The following is an 18021-nucleotide window of genomic DNA, read 5'->3' as shown; positions in this document are numbered from 1 at the left end:
ATAAACGTGGCGTGGAAAAGTGCTATCATCGTTGCCGACCCGTATCCAGAGTGCAAGTCAAATCAGAGCAATTTTGAAGGACCGAATTGATGTGTGTAAGCAACCATACTTACATAGTATTGTGGGTGATGTGAGGAATATTTATAAGGAATCTGTGGGTCGCATTATCGTTAAAGACTTGCTGGCAGACGTTGCCACAGCTTACGAAATCACAAGCGATCGCATTTATCAGCCGTTGATTTTCTCATCAAGGCGAGCGCCATCTAGCCGCTTTCCTGTCATGAAGTCGCCACGCACATTCAGTGCCCCCCTGTGATGTGACGGCGTGTCATGTGCACATGTTGGCAGTTGGCGTCGGCCCGACCTGCAGCATTCACCTGACGTAACGGTTTCTCAGTTCACGTTTGGTTTCAACGGCCCACCTTGGTGCTGTGAGAATGTGGCTGTGCACAGGCAGACGCCGCCGCCTCTGGCAGCGCAATGCTGACCCACATATTTATCCTTTACAGATCATGGGTTGGTGAGAGCGTAAGATGTTGAAATCCATGGTGGGGGATGGGAGTGGGGGTTTAGCCTCCCTGTGGGCAGGGTCCCGAATGGGCTAAGCTGATGTGGCCATGACCGAGACGTCTGCTAACATCGTCTTGACACCAGCATTGACACGACACCGCTCCCGGCTTCTCATCCCACCTATTGTGACCAGGCGCACGTACGTGGATCTGCCCTGCCTTAATGTGCCGGCTGCTGAAACTACCTCCGTTGGTCCCTGCGACGCAGCAGCTGAACACCCGAGGGCGGGATCCAGGGCCTACTTGCCTCAGTTGGCCCCTGAGAGGCAGCAGCTAAACGTCCTCGGTGGTGTCCAGGGTCCACTACCTCAGTTGGCCCCTGGGAGGCAGCAGCTGAACGTCCGTGGCGGTGTCCAGGGTCCACCTGGGGAACACTAGCGGCCCCAGTGGTAGCGCAGGCCGGACAGGCAGCTGAGTGGTGCTGAGCCTTACCAGAGTGTCAGAATGTGTGTCAGAGTGCCAGAGTGTCAGCACCAGCGCGATGACGCGGGTAACGTGACAATCGCCGAGGGACAATCGTGACGAGCGAAAGGGGCGTGACGAAAGGATAACGAGAGCCCGCAGTCTGAGCTATGCTTCACCGCGTAGCCCAGGTTCTGTTCTTCACCGGTCTGCCTACCGCGTGTGAAATCAGAGGGACAAGGTTGAACACAATAATCTAACGTGGATTTGATGTTCTTGCTTGCCTCCGTTTGACCCAAACTTTATCGTAATGATCACAACTTGTGATCTGTTCTGTTGTCCATTGCTGAATTAGTTACTTATTTCTACGCGCGAAGAAGACATTATAGATCTATAGGTACGCACTATTTATGCAATCAGCCTGACTTTTCTGCGCGCTGCCACCGCTCGTGACAATCACAGCCTTCACCGCCGGTGCAGTCCATGCACGTCAGGGATGCGACCTTGGGTTCGGCAGCCTTCCAGTTTAGCATGGTGGCGACCGGTGCTGGAAACAGGCCTGCGCCCGTAACGGCGCTTAAATATTTATGTGCAAACAGGCACCCTTTGCTGCCTTTGGAGCCCGGTGAACAAAGCCCAGTTCGTTGTGCTGAGCGAGGCCCGACGGTCGTTAACAGGGATCCCATGATAACACTACCGGCCAGGCGCTGCTCCGTCCCGACGCGTCAGATTCGTCTGGCGCCGACCCCACTCATGCGGCCAAACTAACCGCAGATGGTGTGGTTGTATGGGTGTGTGGGTCTGACCCATCCCCGTGATCCTGGAGAGTGGGTCAGGCTCGGTATCCCCGACAGAGATGGGTTGGAAAATCACTGCGGTCTGCGGTCTGGTTATGGTGGGCCCGGTCTTCCCATTTGTGGCTCAGTGCGGACCAATGCGGCCCGGTCCAGCACGGACGAGTCCGGTCTGGTCTACTGCTTACCAATCCGGTCTGGTCCGGGACGGACGAGTCCGGTCTGGTTCAGTACGGATCAATCTGGTCTGGTTCAGTACGGATCAGTCTGGTCTGGTCCGGGACGGCTCAGTTTGGTCTGGTCTAGTACGGACCAGTCTGGTCTGGGTGGTCCGCACTGGTCCATCTGCGGCCAGCTGGCGGCACCGGGCCGTGATTGCTCACCCGGCCCGGGGTGGTGCGCGCCGCCGGTCTGTACTGACGGCCCTGGGGCGCCGTCACCGGCTAGCGGCCGGGAGGGGTAGAGCGCGGTGCAGACGTCAGGTGTGCCTCCCCCCCCCCCCCCCTAGCTGGACCTGAGGCAATGGACTTTGTGATGCGTACGAACTGTCTGATTCAGAAAACTTCCCCGTGGTGGTGTGTGTACCGGCGATAGCAGTATTTTTTCGGAATTTGCTTGTTTTTACAGACACATGGCGCCAATCCTTAAGTAAATGCGCTCTAGGACTACAGTCGTTCTGAATGACAGGTCCCAGGAGTCGTAACGGATCGCACGAATGTATTCTGAGACACCCAAACCACGCTTATGTTAACTTAAATCATATGATTATCCAAGCCGAAGCATAATTGTTGGCAGATGCTCGATACTAAAGTGACATAAATGTCTATGGTGATTGCTCCAACCCATCTGCCCAGCGTCCAGTTTTCCCGGTGCTACCCATCATCGTCTGAAATGGTTTGAGGATGCAGCCGCCAGGCATTTAGCTTGATTGATAATAAGCAGTTTACGGTCATGACCGTGTCCGCGCGTCCCAGTTTCATTTCCACGGCAGCTGTTTAATGCTGGGACATAGCGTCCATGTGCCCCTTAGAACGGAAACAAACCAGGCTAACGGTTTTCGGAATGGCGGAGGACTGGGTTTATTTCATCTCATTGGCATCATATGATGAGAGCGACACGAGCTGGTCCAGCTGCTGTTTCTTACGAGTAAACAAGATCGTGCCCATCAGCGACTAGACGCGTGCAGCGAGTGAACGTAACCACCACCTCCGCATGGCGCCGCAACAAACCGCAGCCACCGCCGAGCGATCTCGGCTGACCGCGCAGCGCCGGCGGCGTTGACCTGTGCCGGCGGCGTGGTCGAGTCACGGTCACGGGCGTCACGATCATCACGGTTTGCGCCGGCCGGTCACGATCCGCGCGTGACCGACCGTGACCCGTGACCTAGGCGTGCTCGGCGGCGGCTCACGGGCGGAGGAGCCGAGCGCGTGAAGAACAGCTGGCGGAGCATCCGTCCTCCTCTCTGTTGTGTCGCGCCGATCTTGCTTTCGGGCTGTTCTGTTGATCGCGTTTCTCCCGCCTGGTCCCGCTCAGCGCAATAACAGCCGGTCTCGTTAAGCCGTCAGCCGACAGACCACAGAGTCACCGTTCGGTCACGTGACGTGTGCAGCCGGATCTCAGCCGCGTGTATGCTGCGTTTGAGGGACGTCTGGACATATCTTTGACGCGCCCTGTGTATCTCGGACGTGTCTCGGACGAGTCTCGGGCGTGTCCCGGACGTGTGGCCCGGACGTGTTCCGGATATGTCCCGAACGTTTCTCGAACGTTACCCGGACTGCCCGTACGTGACCCGGACGTGTCTCGGACGTGTTCCGGACTGCCCTTACGTGACCCGGACGTGCCTCGGACGTGTTCCGGACTGTCCCGTGCATGATCCGGACGTATCGCGGACGTGTTCCGGACTGTCCGTGCGTGACCCGGACTTGTCTCGGACGTGTTCCGAGCGTGTCTTGGACGTGTTCCGGATTTCTCGGACGTCTTCCGGACGTGCCTACGTCCTGCATGGAACGTGATACGACCGTACATTAGCCGTTACTAGTACGTGATCTGGTCGTGAATGGAGATCGTCCCTGTCGCGCCGTAACTTCGGCGTAGCCGGCTCGACTGGCGTAGTCTTGGCGTAGTCGCCAATACTCGACTGGAGCTGGCGGCTCGTAGCCACCGTGACTCGACCTGAGCTGGCGGTTCGCGACAGCCATGACTCGTCTGGAGCTGGCGGCTCGCAGCCACCGTGACTCTTCTGGAGCTGGCGGCCCGCAGCAGCCATGACTCTCTTGGAGCTGGCAGCTCGCAGCCACCGTGAATCGACCTGAGCTGGCGGCTCGTAGCTGCCATGACTCAACTAGAGCTAGCAGATCGCAGCCGCCGTGACTCGGTCGTAGCGGTCATGACTACAGAGAACGATGCCGGCGGCCGGCGCGCAGGATGCCTCGACATAGTCACGCCGCGGGATCGCGTCACGCCCCACCAACCGACGGCGGCCGGGTGGGTAAGTGGGAGGGGCGTTCTCTGCCAGCTGAACCAGTGCCCTGGCTGGGTGGTCCCCAGCTCTAGCCGAACGGACCGGCGTAGTCACGTACTTCAGCTTCCGGCCGATACCCAACGCCAGCTCAGGCACCGGGCTCCACTTCCATGAGTGAGGCATGCAGCCGGTGGTTACCGACCCAGAAGTTCGCTTTATGTTCCTCCTGGGGTTCCCGCACTCCATCGGATGCCCTACGGTCGGTCGGGCCGCGTATGCCACGCTCGGTCGGTCCGTCTCAGTGCTCTCGTCCAGCTCATGCTTTCGTCCAGCGCCACAGCCGTGGCGCGTCGCACGCTCTCGTCCAGCGCCCCAACCGCGGCGCGTCGCACGCTCTTGTCCAGCGCCACAGCCGCGGCGCGTCGCGCATTCTCGTCCAGCGCCACAGCCGTGGCGCGTCGCACGCTCTCGTCCAGCGCCACAGCCGCGGCGCATCGCACGCACGCGGCGTGGAGCCTCCGTCCCGCGTCGTCACGCGGCGTGGGAACCGGACGCGTTTGCTGCGCCCACCGCAGACCCGGTCCGGTCCGGTCCCGGCTCCACTGAGGGGATCGGGCTCGTCTGAGTGGTCAGGCCATGGTACGGAGAAATGTCAGGTATGGAGGAGGAAGGTCAGGTAATCAGGTATGTAGACGAAGAGTTAATAGATGCGTGGGGCTTTGTCTCTGGCTCCATGGCTGCGACCAAACAGTGATGAACAATTAGCTCGTGGTGCCCTCCATCACACAGCTTAGATAGCTGTCATTTTGCAATCAGACATCGTTGTGATACCACGCCGTGCGTCGGCACCTAACATTCGTGGCTGATTGCTGTGGGAAACGTTTGATATCGCCTTCAAACCAAGTGGCTATGGCAGCAAGCGGAAAAATTACCTAGTCGATCTTGATTCACGCCAGGCTTCAGCCAACAATGACTGCCACGGCACGCATCTGACGCAATTATATGTAAACGCAACGAAGGGATTTTTCTCGCCGTTCTCCCATCCAGGGCCTGGAAAGAACACACTCTGACATAAGCCGAACTGTCACCAGGAGTGCAGGGGCTTCCGAAATTTGGGCACGGATAAATGACGTTGGAAATCGCGCTTTTACCATGGAGCGCCTTGGGCCAACGCAGTTGTTTACCGAAGTTGGACTCACTGTCCCCTCACCGCTGCCCTCAACTGCCACTTGACCACGGCAGCGAACCGTTACCCACAGTTCCAACGAGAATCTTTATCAAGCTGCAAGGTGGCATTGCAAATCTTCGGCACTTTGCAAGGACACTGCGTACTTGTCAGCTGATAAGAGCATATCTCTCGTTGATAAAAGGCCAATACAGAGTGCCGTATGCGTCCGCTGGATTAGATACGGTATGTCGGACGTCCGGGCGCCAAACCGGCGCTCCCCTCTGCCCCTCCCCTCCCCCCCCCCCCCCTCCCCCCCACTGCGTCCGGCCCGGCACGGTCCGCTCCGGCCAACTGCTCAAACGGATCACGATACCCTGTCTGACATTGGGAGCCAACTGCATTAGACCATACGTCACTCGTCTCTTGGCGCAGACGCAACGGTATGAGGTGGAATGTGAAGGATGTTGGGCTTCTTCTGCCTCTTCATAGGAAGTGTTTTCATAATTTTCTTTTGCCGATTCGAATAGAAGTATCACTGCCTACGTCGCCAAGTAAGAAATCGGGGACGCAAGCACTCGCATCTGGGTGTCATGATGACCTATAAGACCACTGGGGTTATATTATGTCAGAACGCAGTCTCAATAAAATCTACTCTGCAACTTTACGTTCAAGATTACCCGTATCACTTTCGATCCTGACAGACTCCCTGCAAATGTTTTCCCCGTCGTCTCACTATTCCTCTCACAGCACTCCTTTTTAGTTTAGTTTACGGGTGATTGCAACACTGCAATGCTTGTCATTCTCAAGCTGTCGATAGGCGCACCAAAACGCGTCCAAACCGGGCGACGTCACGGTATGACATCACCGACACCGGCCATTACCCCGGGAACGAAAGGTGCGGTTACCACAGCCTGGCCTGCCGACAGGAGGTTGCGTCGTATTCGCCCGCTGATGACAAGCAGACGCTGGGAAAGTCGCTCGCTGTGAGAGTAGACGACGGGTATGCGCCGGCCTTGGGTGAGATCGCTCTGAAAATGTGCTGCCAATCGCTTGTGCGGGCGGCAAACGACCCGTCTCCTCCCAGCGGATCACGATTCAGCCGCTGGTGTTCGGGTCGGCCACAGAGTTCGAGTGAAGCGGACAGAGCTCAGACGAGCGGTGGTGGTGGCCGGTCCTGCCGCCGGGCACCGGGCGCTGGGCGGCGCACCGGTGGGCGGCGGACCGCGGATGGCGGACCGACGGGCGGCGGACGGCGGACGTCGAGCGTCGGGTGATGGGTGGTGGGCGGCGGACCGCGGACGGCGGACCGACGGGCGGCGGACGGCGGACGTCGAGCGTCGGGTGACGGGTGGCGGGCGGCGGACCGCGGACGGCGGACCGGCGGACCGGCCGGCTGTCGGTCTGCCGTCACACCCGCGGCGGAGAAGCCAGCTGGGTCGGGCTCAGGCGCCCAGTCAGCCGCGGCAGGCTTCGTTCACCGTCTCGGTTCGAGAGGGCTGCCGACACGGCTGCTCCTGTGCGCGAGGGGTGTCGTGCTGGCAGTCGCCACCGAGGCCCGGCAGCGGCAGACAAAGCAGCTCAGGCGACGCTACCGGTGCCGCCTCCGCCGCAGCGGCTGGTGTTGGTGCCTGATTTACAAATAGTCGCGCTTACCAAATTACGCTCCATGAGGAAACGTGTTCCGCTTTATGAAGATTGGTGGCTCTGGTGTGGTTTTTGGCGCCCTCCAATCTGCCCTTGGTGTGGTGCTGACTCACGTACTTCATTAAAACAGCCTTTATCGGCTACATCCGCTGTGAAGCTTTTCCAGAAACATCACGTGATTTACCGCAAGCGTCCAATCCCGGTCATCCAAGGATACCCTCACCGTCTACAATTCATGCTTTCTGGTTGGCTTGAATGCATCGCCCATGCCTTTAAGAAACAGCATGCTTGCTCACAAAAGCTCTACTGAAGACATGCCAAATTCTTGGCATGTTTCCGTCTCAGCCGGTATGTCTGTATGAAGCATGCGTACAAATGCCACGTGTGTCCAAAGCTGTGTGCCCGCCACACTAACAGTTGAAGTAAAAGGAGGCTGCATTAACCTCCGGTTATCAACGCAAACGAAGGGCTGCCAAGGATTTCCGTGGGAGAAAAGCTTAGGTGTCCGTGTCCGTGTCCGTGTCCGTGTCCGTGTCGTGTCCGTGTCCGCGTCCGTGTTCGTGTCCTCAGGCAGGAGAATGTAACCCCCCAGTTTTGCTCCGGTTAGGCTGGTGACCGCAGCTCCCAGCGCTGCCGCGGTTAGTGGTCAGAGGCTCGTCTGGACTGTTCTCGCTGCTCACTAACGTCAACCGGTCGGAGGCCCGCGGCGTCATTTTTCCCGAGGCCCGGCACGGCGTAAAATGTCACAGGAAGTGTATTCCGTGACATCAAAACTAGGTTAGCTCTAAGTAGGAGCACGTAACTGGCTGAGTCCGTGCTTAAAGAGAATGTGCTCTTGCGGAGCGCTCAATCATAGGCAACCAACACGGTATTGATAAAGCAAGAAAGGGAAGGAGCTTGACAATCCTTGCCGTTCATGAAATGAATAAAGCAGACCAGTGCAGAAGCTGTGCTGTGCACTGATCACATGAGCCATGCATATTTCTAACACTAAGAAGGTAACTGGCCTGCCTCCATCCTGGCTGGTGCACTCACACCTCTGTCGTATTCAGATCTACCAGAACTGGTAGGCGTAATTGGTCGGGTGTGGGCTGACAACTCTGTCAGTCGGCGGCTGGCCCATTAAATCCGGCTAATTTATCGATCAGCGTGCAGCGCCGGGTGTGTTGTGATAGTGATCTCTGCTGCCGGCCTGACGGAGCGAACCGCCGACGACGAGCTCGCCCGGCGTCCCCGACGACCCCGCGAATACCGGACTCCTTCCGCTTTTAGCCTCTGCGCCAGCGTCATTTTTCGGACGGGCTGCTTTGCTGACGGGAGGCGGGTCACTACACACCCCTCCCGTTCGCGTGGAGTCACACACGTGTGCCAGCCGGCGGTGCGCACGTGTTCTCGTCGGAGGATCGATCGTCGAAGACGACGGGTCGCCAGTCGGGTCGGCGGCTCGACGCTGGGTGGTGCGCGACGCTGCGGCCCTGCCTGTGGGGTGGGGGTGCGCGGTGCCGGGTGACCGCTGTCCGGGGCCGGTGGCTGTGACGCGCTTGGACGTGGACGGTGTGGGGCGTGCGTGCTGTCGTGAGGCCGTGGCCGGTGACACGCCCCGGGCACTCTACATGGGCAGAGCCCCGGCCTGGTGCTCACGACGCGCCGTGAGGTCTCGTGCCGAAGCACGTGGTTGGACTGGGGACCCGGCTGGGTGCTGATCGTGCTGTCGTGAGAAGTGTGGCGAGAGGTCATCGTTTCTTGTCCGAGCTGGTCGTTTGGTCAGCGCCGGGTGCCAGTTACGTGCAAATCTTCGGTCGGTGTAGGAAATAACAGCTTTATCGCGCTGGCGGCATCAGAAGAAACGTTTCGAGAACGTTGTTGGTGCTGTGCGACCGGGTCTTTGTCGTGACCGTAGGTTAAGACGAAGCTGGTGCAAAAAACTCGAACATTTGTGTCGATATCTTTATTTCGATGTCGTGCTAAACCGTCATCGAGATGCCACCGGCGAGACCACTGTCAAGATCACCGGGTGTGATCTCCTCAGACCGTTGCACATGGTCGTGATGTCTTGATACTGGATCGCATCAGGCTGCATTGCCACACTGATGCGATATCGCGCTTGTGGAGTGAGATTCCAGCAGTAGTCCGGGAGCGATGGTTTACCTGGATCTGATGGTAGGCCAAAGGCGGAGGTAAACACCGCGCAGAAGGAACAGGCCCTGGCTCTCTACACTCCACTGCCACCAGTAACCAGCTAGACTCGCGTTCATATTGCGAGAAGTACCTGATACCATCAATGTATTTTGTATTCATTGTAATCAAGGCGAAGAACAACTTGGTATTCCATCGTCACACTGTATCCAACCATCCACAAAGACGAGAGCGAGTCTGACCCGTGTAGATCCATGCAGGCTGGGGGTGGATGCGTGCAGTCAGACGGACGGCTGCTCAGCTGATGACGGTAGCGCCTCGTGCTGGCGCGCACTTCGAACGCCGCCGACAAACCCCGCGTCCCGTTCACGGGCTGATCCGCTGCACGATGCCGTACCCGACCCGGCCAAGCAAACCAGACATGTGCAGCAGACGTGGTCGAGCGCCATCGACCAGATACGTGCTGGCTGTGGACAGAGCGGCCGTATAACGATAGGAACGCCCGCGTTATTCGGGCAACAGACCTGCAGCAGCCGCGGTAAAGGCCCGTCGAGGCTGGCGATAGTCACGGCATATGGAGGTGGAGTGTTAGGGCGACGAGGGACCGCCTTGCACAATCCACCGTGTACCGCTCCATTCTGTGCGCCCTGCTGCAGCGATATTGACGTAGCTTGTCGCTTGCACTGAGGCAGAAGCAGACGCCGGAGCCGTCGGCTCGCTCGCCGCCGTGGTTTAGTGACGGGCGAGTGAGTGCATGTGGGCGCCCCGCGCCGAACGTCCACCACTGAGGAGAGCGTCCCCACTCGCCACGCCGCTTGCGACGAGCTTCGCCAATGTCCACGTGCTCAGCCGGGCTCCAGGAAGCGACGCCGGCGCCCAGCGACGCCCGTCCCGCTCGGGGGCCGCCGATTGATGGACGCCTCACGCAGGGCCGGCCGGGCCGACCGCGACGGGACGGTGGGCCCGGCCGTTTTCACAGCTGACTGAGCACGGCTCCTGCTCGCGCCATGCGTGTCGGCAGATCCTGCGATAGCGAGGCACCGCTACACGTCCGGTGACGGGGTCAGCTGGCACTTAACACGGGCCGGCAGCGCGGAGAAGCGGCGGTTAATCCTCTGCAAGCTCTCCACTTCAGCACTTCATTCCTCCCAACGGCTAGTTATGGCTCCATGCGGCAGGTTCATCAAATCGCTTACTGTTGGAATACTCCACTCCAGGCATGGTTAATGTTCCGCTTCATTGCTTGTCGGAATGTGTGTTCTCGATGACTCGGCATCACGGTCGCCTTGTAGATAGACCACCTCCAATGTCCTGAGTTGGCCTGCCGCGCAGCCTGTGTGTCGAGCCAGCTAATTACCTAATTGCCGTGACCGTCCTGCAAAGACCGTGCGCCCCGCTCCAGAAGGCCTCCAGCGTGACTCCGACGGCTGCACGTGCCGGACGTGCGGCGCGTGGCGACGCGTCACGACGTGCGAACAATGGGACGGTCTGTGCAGCGCGCTGCTCCAGCGCCGCTGTGGTGCCTGGCCGGGCCTCGTTCCCTGGCCCGTGCTGGACGGGGAGGCCCAGTGTAGGCACCGCCGTGCGTAAAGAAGTCCGAAGCTAGCGGCCCTGGAACGCCCAAGGTTTCCAGAGTTTCTGAGATGTTTTGCAACATGTATCCGGGGTTTCGGATATTTTGGCCGTTGGCTGTTGTGATGTTCAGACTCTGTTTGGCTGCCGAGGATGCCTGGCATTCCACTGCCCGGACGGCCCGAGCTGTCCAGACCGCCACACCTCCACCGTCCGCTCCCTGCCACGCTTTTCGTACCTCGTCTCCCGACACACCGTCGCCCGCCTCCGCCGCGGCCCGCCCCGCCCCCAGGCGCCCGGAAGCGGCGCGGATTGCAGCACCGCCGCGGCATGACTGGCCCGGCCCGGGCCGGCGCCGTGTGCCGCCCGTCTGATGATGGTCTGCACGCGCCCGACACGCTCGGGCACGCCCCTGACGTGCTCTGCGACGAACCGTGCACCGTCGTCTGCTGCCTCACCGTGGGTCCCATGAGGTCTGGTGAGGTGAAGGCAAAGGCTGTAATTTACGGCTTTCGTGCAGAGTGACCTTGCACTTGAGCGGGACGCGGAGAAGTGCATTGTTTTCGGCTGAATTAGCTGTGGGATATAAACTGTGCTGGGATGACTGGTCATCAGTAATCGCATACCACAGCAACCACGGGTGTTGTGTACTTACCACGTAGCAATATGTTCCACCATTGACATGATCGGCCCGGCAGCTCCGCAATGTCCGGCCCCGAGCCTAAGCTCGTCACATCGGGGCGCTAGAAGCCCCACATTCTGACCGACTGGACCGGTACCTGGGCCAGCTTCATTGCCCCACACGTGACTGGTGATCCCACAGACCAGACCGCACCAGACTAGACGGGGCGGCGTGTGGCAATACCCCGTCGCCGCGCTCCGCTCGCCTACCGCGCGCTGGGAGCACTCCGCGACGCCGGTGGCCATGCTCGGCCGTAACGACGGCAATCGCGGCGCGGCGGGCTGGAACGACGCCGATCGTGGCGCGCCGGGCCAGCCGCGCCAGTCGCGCCGCTCGGCGCGGGTTTGGCGGCAGCCGGCGGCGCGATGGGACGGCAAGTTGCCTCAGAGGCGCTGCCGGCGGCGTAGGCCGCCGTCTCCGCCGTGGGAGAGTCGTTCGGAGCCGGCGGACGTGAGCAGAATGGTAGTGAACGGCCTTGTGCGCCGGCTTTTTGATGCGGGGAAAAACACCGGCTGTGTGAGTGACAGATGTCTGAACCGAAGACGCAGCTTTTGAGGACTCTGTGTTAGGACAAACGCTGGAAAGCGCTTGATGGGATCTTTACAAGGTGAAGTATTTCATATAACTGAGATGTCCAAAAGCAACTTATAGGTGATAGCAACCATAAATGCATACCGACTGGGATTTCGGCGTGAGCCATTTCCTTATTCATTAGCTCAAATTTGTGAGACTTAGTCTAGAAGCTCACCAGCCAACGCAAATGCAGCTCAAAGATCTTATCGTATCCGAGCTCCGTTGCACGAGAGTCGTGTCATTGTGGCTGCTGTGTGCCGGCTGCAGAACTGCCCGCGCCGTCGCCGCGACACCGGGCTCCTTTCGTCTGACTAATCACCTCTCTCCCGGGCTGGAGGTACCGCTGTAGCTCTGAGTGGGATGCTGCATCTCGGAGGGGGCCGCACCGGCACGCCTCCGTGTCCGCCGCCGAGCGGAGCAGATTACCGGGGCGCGTGTGGGACGCACTTCCGGTCGGGCGCCGCGCGGCTGGGCTGTGCGTGTGCAGTGCGGACGCTGGCGCGCGTGCCCTCTTCTTCACGTCACTCCCAATCACGGCGTCTGCGGCGGCCCGTCGTCGCCCCGTCAGCGGACGGCGGGTGGGGAAGAGGTGGCAGGCGGGACGCGGGCTGAGGTGGGCAGCCCGCTGGCGGCCTCATCAGAGGGTGGACGGGGCGCTCGCGGCCCATTCAGGGGCGTATCTAGACAAAGCGGGGCAGGACACGTTAGTAATCATGACCATTAGGTGTACCAAAACGGCTTGGCTTAACCAAAACATCTTCACAATCGCTGTACAGCCACTGTACGCTCCCATAACACTCCTGCCACTTGTGAGATCGACCCTCTCTGTTCCGCTGTTAGTTTCATGACATCAGTTCCCAGCCCGTCCACTCTGCTCCGCATCCCAGCCTTCGCCCTGTCCGCTCTAGCTGCCTGGCGGCCACTCTGTGCTCGAGACCCATAAACATGTTCACTTGCCGCTGTATCGTGCCAGTTCCCAGCCGTGTCGTCTTGACCACTTTCCATTATGTCCCCTTCGTGATGTCCTGATTCGCTGGCCTGCCATCCCATTCTTCGCCTCAATCCACCGGCATGTCCAGGTGCACCATCCTGTCCTGGTCCGTTACCCTGTTGTTGTGTCACAGTTCCTTTCCCATGACTTTATTCCGCTGGTCCGTTTCCATCAACTTGGCCTGCTGTCTCGATCTCCTCAACATATCCCACCGGTCCAACCCGATATCCTGTCTCGCTGTCCCACCGTCCCTGTCCGCCGTCCCTGTCCCTGTCCCGCAGTCACCTCCGCCGCCTGTATCCCCTGTCCCCGTCTCGCTGTCCCGTCGTCCCGGTCCTCCGCTGTCTCGGTGCGTTGCGTCCCCGTGTCTTGTCCCGGCGCGTCTCCGCCGCCTGTACCGTCACGGTAACGCTCTGTGTCCCTGTCCCCTGTCCCGCTGTCCCGCCGTCCCTGTCTCCTGTCCCGCCGCGTCCCTGCACAGTGCGCTGACTGGCGCGCCGCCCGGCCGCCGGCTGCAATGTTTATGCAGCCGGACCATATGGCAGACGGCCGGGCGTGCCGTGCCGTGTTTTGCCGGCGCATCTGTGGCGATCACGCTGGCTTCAGTGCCGTGGGCCGGCTGTGCTGGGGCGGGTGTTGTGTCACGGAGCCGCGAGCCCACTGACGCGAGCTCGCACACTGGGCGGTACGTCTCGGCGGCGGCAGGCTCCGAGAACCGACGGGGCCTGCGAGCCAGCCGAGAGTGGCAGGTCCCCCGTGAGACGGCCGCCATGGCGAAGGGTGTGTTCGACAGGACGGGGCCCGGCGGCAGTGATGCTTGGGCTGGTGCGACGGCGGTGCGCACGGCGCCGTGGACCATCAAGAGGCTGTCTCCGAGCGCAGAGGACGAGCTCGTGGGAAGTGCTGAGGATGCGCCACTGAGTGAATAGGCGCCTCCAAGCGAGGGAATCATCAGCGGCCGGGACGCGGCGTGACCTCCAGCTTCGGCAAGGTGTCTGTCCCCGCGCTGAACTAGTGGAACGGAAGTGGGCCATTATGTCCAAGAGCCATGGAAATCACCTCAACGTCACCAAATCCTGGCGTAAGCACAAATCTGGCAGATAATAGTTGTCATACATCAGTTCCTACTTGGTTTATAGTTCGAAAGAGTTGGCTGGGAACTCCCTTCGTGGAGTGGAAGTTAATCCGATTTCCGGATTATATTTTCTAAACTCCAGCTACATATAATATATATATATATATATATATATATATATATAAAACATTCATCCCGTGTCAGAGGCGTGATGTCAACTTACCGATGAAATGCTGTAAATGCAATTGCATCCCATGTCTCGAAAAAGGTTTGGTTTATAGTTCGAAGAGTTGGCTGGGAACTCCCTTCGTGGAGTGGAAGTTAACCCGATTTCCGGATTATATTTTCTAAACTCGAGCTACATATAATATATATATATATATATATATATATATATATATATAAAACATTCATCCCGTGTCAGAGGCGTGATGTCAACTTCCCGATGAAATGCTGGAAATGCAATTGCATCCCATGCCTCGAAAAAGGTCATGATTAGGATGTCCGTCACATGCGCTTAAGCCTGCGAAATTTTGCGACTGTTCCAAGAATGCCTACTGATAGTACATCCGACAGTATGAGACAAATGTGGCTGTTGTGGACTCTTTGTGCGCTGTGGAAGACATTAAATTTCATCTTCTATCTCGCATTATGTCAATAGTTACCACGCCAACACCTGACAAAGTCAGCGTGACTTTGCTATACACATTTACGTCCTTCCGCCACGCTGCCGTCTTTCCGCCTCTGCCCTCTTCTTCTAAACGCCTTTTTAAGCGCGATACCGGTCTAAAATAGCGTTCCCGGTCGACTCACGGCGTGCATAATAGCCACTGTCACACCGCGCTATTCCCGGCGACTCCCTGCTGGGGGACGAGCGATCGCTCGCCAGGGCCGCGGCCGGCCGCGGTCTAGACGGCGAGCCGGAAGGTCACGTGACCGGCCGGCGCGTGGGCGCCAGCCCTGATCGGTCCGTCGGTGGGCGGCGCTGCTCCGTGTCGACGGCGGCGGGGCGCCGATAACGAGTCCGCCGGCTGTGACGCGTGTCAAGGTCGTGCCGTGGTGACGGGCGCCTCCCCTGCCGCGGAGGCTGGGCCGCGCGGCTGATGGCGGCGTCACTGTCGTGCATACGGCACGCGTGCCTTCGTCGTGGGTAGTGACGCAATACCGCCCGCCAATATGTGAGGTGTGCGTGGCTTCATAACTTAACTTAGGCTATGCTTCAGTCAGCACGTCAAAAGCGTGTCCGCTTACATCAAAGCAATATCTAAGTATGCGTAGCATCCTGTTATTCGGGACCCATGGCAATCCGTTGCCACGACTGATGTCCCAGCAGTGAGGCCACGCTGAGTTCGGGACGGTTTAAAATATGAAGGAGCACGAGTTGTAGTATCATTTTAGCAGTGCTGACATGTCCTGGTGGCGGCCACCTGCGGCCGCCACGTCGTCAGGTGCTGCCGCGATGCACTACCGTCGCGATATGCCGCCACCGTGATGTGCCACTAGCGTGATGTGCCACCACCGTGATATACCACCACCGCGATGCACTACCGTCGCGATATGCCGCCACCGTGATGTGCCACTAGCGTGATGTGCCACCACCGTGATATACCACCACCGCGATGCACTACCACCGTGATGTACCACCACCGTGATGTGCCACTAGCGTGATGTGCCACCACCGTGATATACCACCACCGCGATGCACTACCACCGTGATGTACCACCACCGCGATGCGCCACCATCGTGATATGCCACCACCGCGATATACCACCACCGTGATGTGCCACCACCGTGATGTACCTCCACCGTGATGTGTCACCACAGCGATGTGACCCCATTGTGATGTGACCCCACCGTGATGCGCACCGCAGATGAGATGCTGGAGGCGGAGGGGGCGGCGCTGCCGCTGCGTGTGTTTGACCTGGAGAAGCTGGTGCGGGACCAGCAGGACGAGATCACCTTCCTCAAATCGACGGTGGCTGACCTTCAGCGGCGACTGAACGTGGTGGACGGCGCTCGAGGTCAGTGCACCACTCAGGCTCAGGGGCTGGAGCACGAGGGGCGCCCTCAAAGAAGGAAAGTCGCATCGTCTGTTCCGAGACGCGTGTTCAACTAAAAGGCGTTCTCGTACAAATGGTAGTGAATTCCACTCTGAAAATGGCCTTACTGAAAGTATGTTCTGCGGTTCTACACTTCGAGCAAGCCTCCGTTTTGAACCGTGTAATGTATGCACATGACTTGGCTAAGAACAGAGTTGAATACTCGTGACACATGCTGCCCCCGGCGAACGGAGACACTCCGTCGCGTGGCTGCTCACTGCGCAGCGGGAGGAAATCGCATGGCTAGGCTGGCTGAAGCCCCATTGGACTCCGTTGGGCCCGATCGTATTTTGACGACGAGTGCAGGTGGAGTGGCAGATAACGACCCCTGTCTCGCGGGAGCCCCACCCAGTCACCGCCGCCGCCGGCCGGTCCGTACACTGGCCGGTGAGGCATGAGCCGACGCAAGTGACGTTCAATTCCATTGGGGTTTGCCGCGGGGAAAATGATTTAGGAGGGCTCCTTTGAAGCCCGCGGCAGACTCACGAGGTCGTGCTGCACTTGACATGACCCCCGCGACGTTGTGCGCCAGGTGTTCACACGCAGGTCACCGGGTCAGCGATCGAATTGTTTTCCACCGTCCCGCGCACGAGCACACTATCAAAGTGCCTGTCCAGCCCAGACCAGCACACAGCTCTTACGGGATCGGCGCCGATGAGGATAAGACTTCGGCCCTGTCATGGTTGTGTCTCGGAGCTGCTGCGTCGCAGCATGCTTATGGCCATGATGGGGATTCGGTGGAAATCTATGGTCTGTCAGAAGCTCCCATTGTCTGCCGCTCATGAAATAGCTGCCGTGAAGGCTAGCCTTAGAGCCGGTTGCGAAATTGCTCCTTTGAAAGAATGTTATGTCATATGGCCAAAGCAGTTATGTCTTATTTCTATTTCTTTGTCATTCTTTTGTGATATCTGTGTCTCCGCCCTCCCCTAAATGTCGCTCTACCCACCGTCCTCGCTTGCCCCACGCGTGGTGGCGCCGTTGTCCATTTTCGGAGCTGCGGCCGTGGAGATCGTCTTTTCTGGTCGTGACTGTGTGATGATGCGCCGTTCCCGGTCGCACCAGTCCGTCTCGCTGCCCGCCTGTCACGTGTGCGAGACACGCTCTGAGACAGCTGGGGCCCGCGGTACCCGATGCTTGCTTGTCTCCGCCTTTTTTCGTGTCACCAGCTGGGAGCTCGCATTGCGTGACCTGATTTATCAACCTCAGGTGTGTCTTACTAGCACCGTGATGTATTCAAGAGGCCCTTGCGGCTTGACAATGCGCGCGAGTGCATACATATAAAGTTAGGTATTGTGTTTTAAGGGCGCGCCAACACAGTGGTTATTTGCGCCGCGTGTTTATAACGAGCGATGGAACGGACTGGGTAAATATTTGGGGAAAATTACGGCAGCGCGCTCTTGTAATGTTAGTCACTACCCTACGGGTGGTAGGTGGATTGGATAAAAAAGTTCTGCCCGCGAAGGCTCTCTTTAAATGTCTGCTCTCAGCGCATTCCATACATTCGTGGAGTTGAGGTCATTTGGTAAGGCATCGTGTTCTGAGCACTGAGAACCTTAGCTCGTCCGTTTCTGCAGGCGCGCTTCTTCGCGGCGCGTCCCCTTAGTGTGCGTGCCAAACCCAGGTGGGAGACCACACTCAGCATGTGTCCACCCCGGGGAGTCACGCGGCACGTGGGCCGTCATCGATCCGTCGGTGCGTCCCCCCCCCCCCCTCCCAGCGGCGCCGGAAGGGAGGGGGCCTCTGACAGATGGTGCCCCTTGACCTCAGCTGATTAGATCTCTCCTCCCGGAGCGTTTGACCATGTGATATGATAATACTGACGCGTGCGGAGGCGTGTGGGTGCTGTGTTGTAAC

At 58.9% G+C, this 18021-nt stretch overlaps 1 protein-coding gene across 4 annotated transcripts in view; it reads left to right on the top strand.

Moving 5' to 3' along the window:
* The window catches only part of LOC119104277 (echinoderm microtubule-associated protein-like 2), a 58421-nt gene that overhangs the window by 15818 nt on the left and 24582 nt on the right, over positions 1 to 18021 (top strand). For 2 of the 4 annotated variants that reach the window (XM_037227998.1, XM_037227977.1), the window contains exon 3: positions 15940 to 16089. In XM_037227998.1, the coding sequence (XP_037083893.1) occupies positions 15940 to 16089 (150 nt within the window). Of the gene's footprint in view, positions 1 to 8478; positions 8496 to 13638; positions 14074 to 15939; positions 16090 to 18021 lie in introns of those variants that run through there. The other 2 variants (XM_037227990.1, XM_037227984.1) reach the window with 2 other exon arrangements.

This window comes from Pollicipes pollicipes, unplaced genomic scaffold (genome assembly GCF_011947565.3).
Source record: "Pollicipes pollicipes isolate AB1234 unplaced genomic scaffold, Ppol_2.1 Scaffold_2555;HRSCAF=2994_pilon_pilon_pilon, whole genome shotgun sequence".
Taxonomy (NCBI): domain Eukaryota; kingdom Metazoa; phylum Arthropoda; class Thecostraca; order Pollicipedomorpha; family Pollicipedidae; genus Pollicipes; species Pollicipes pollicipes.
This window is presented reverse-complemented; position numbering and strand designations above follow the sequence as displayed.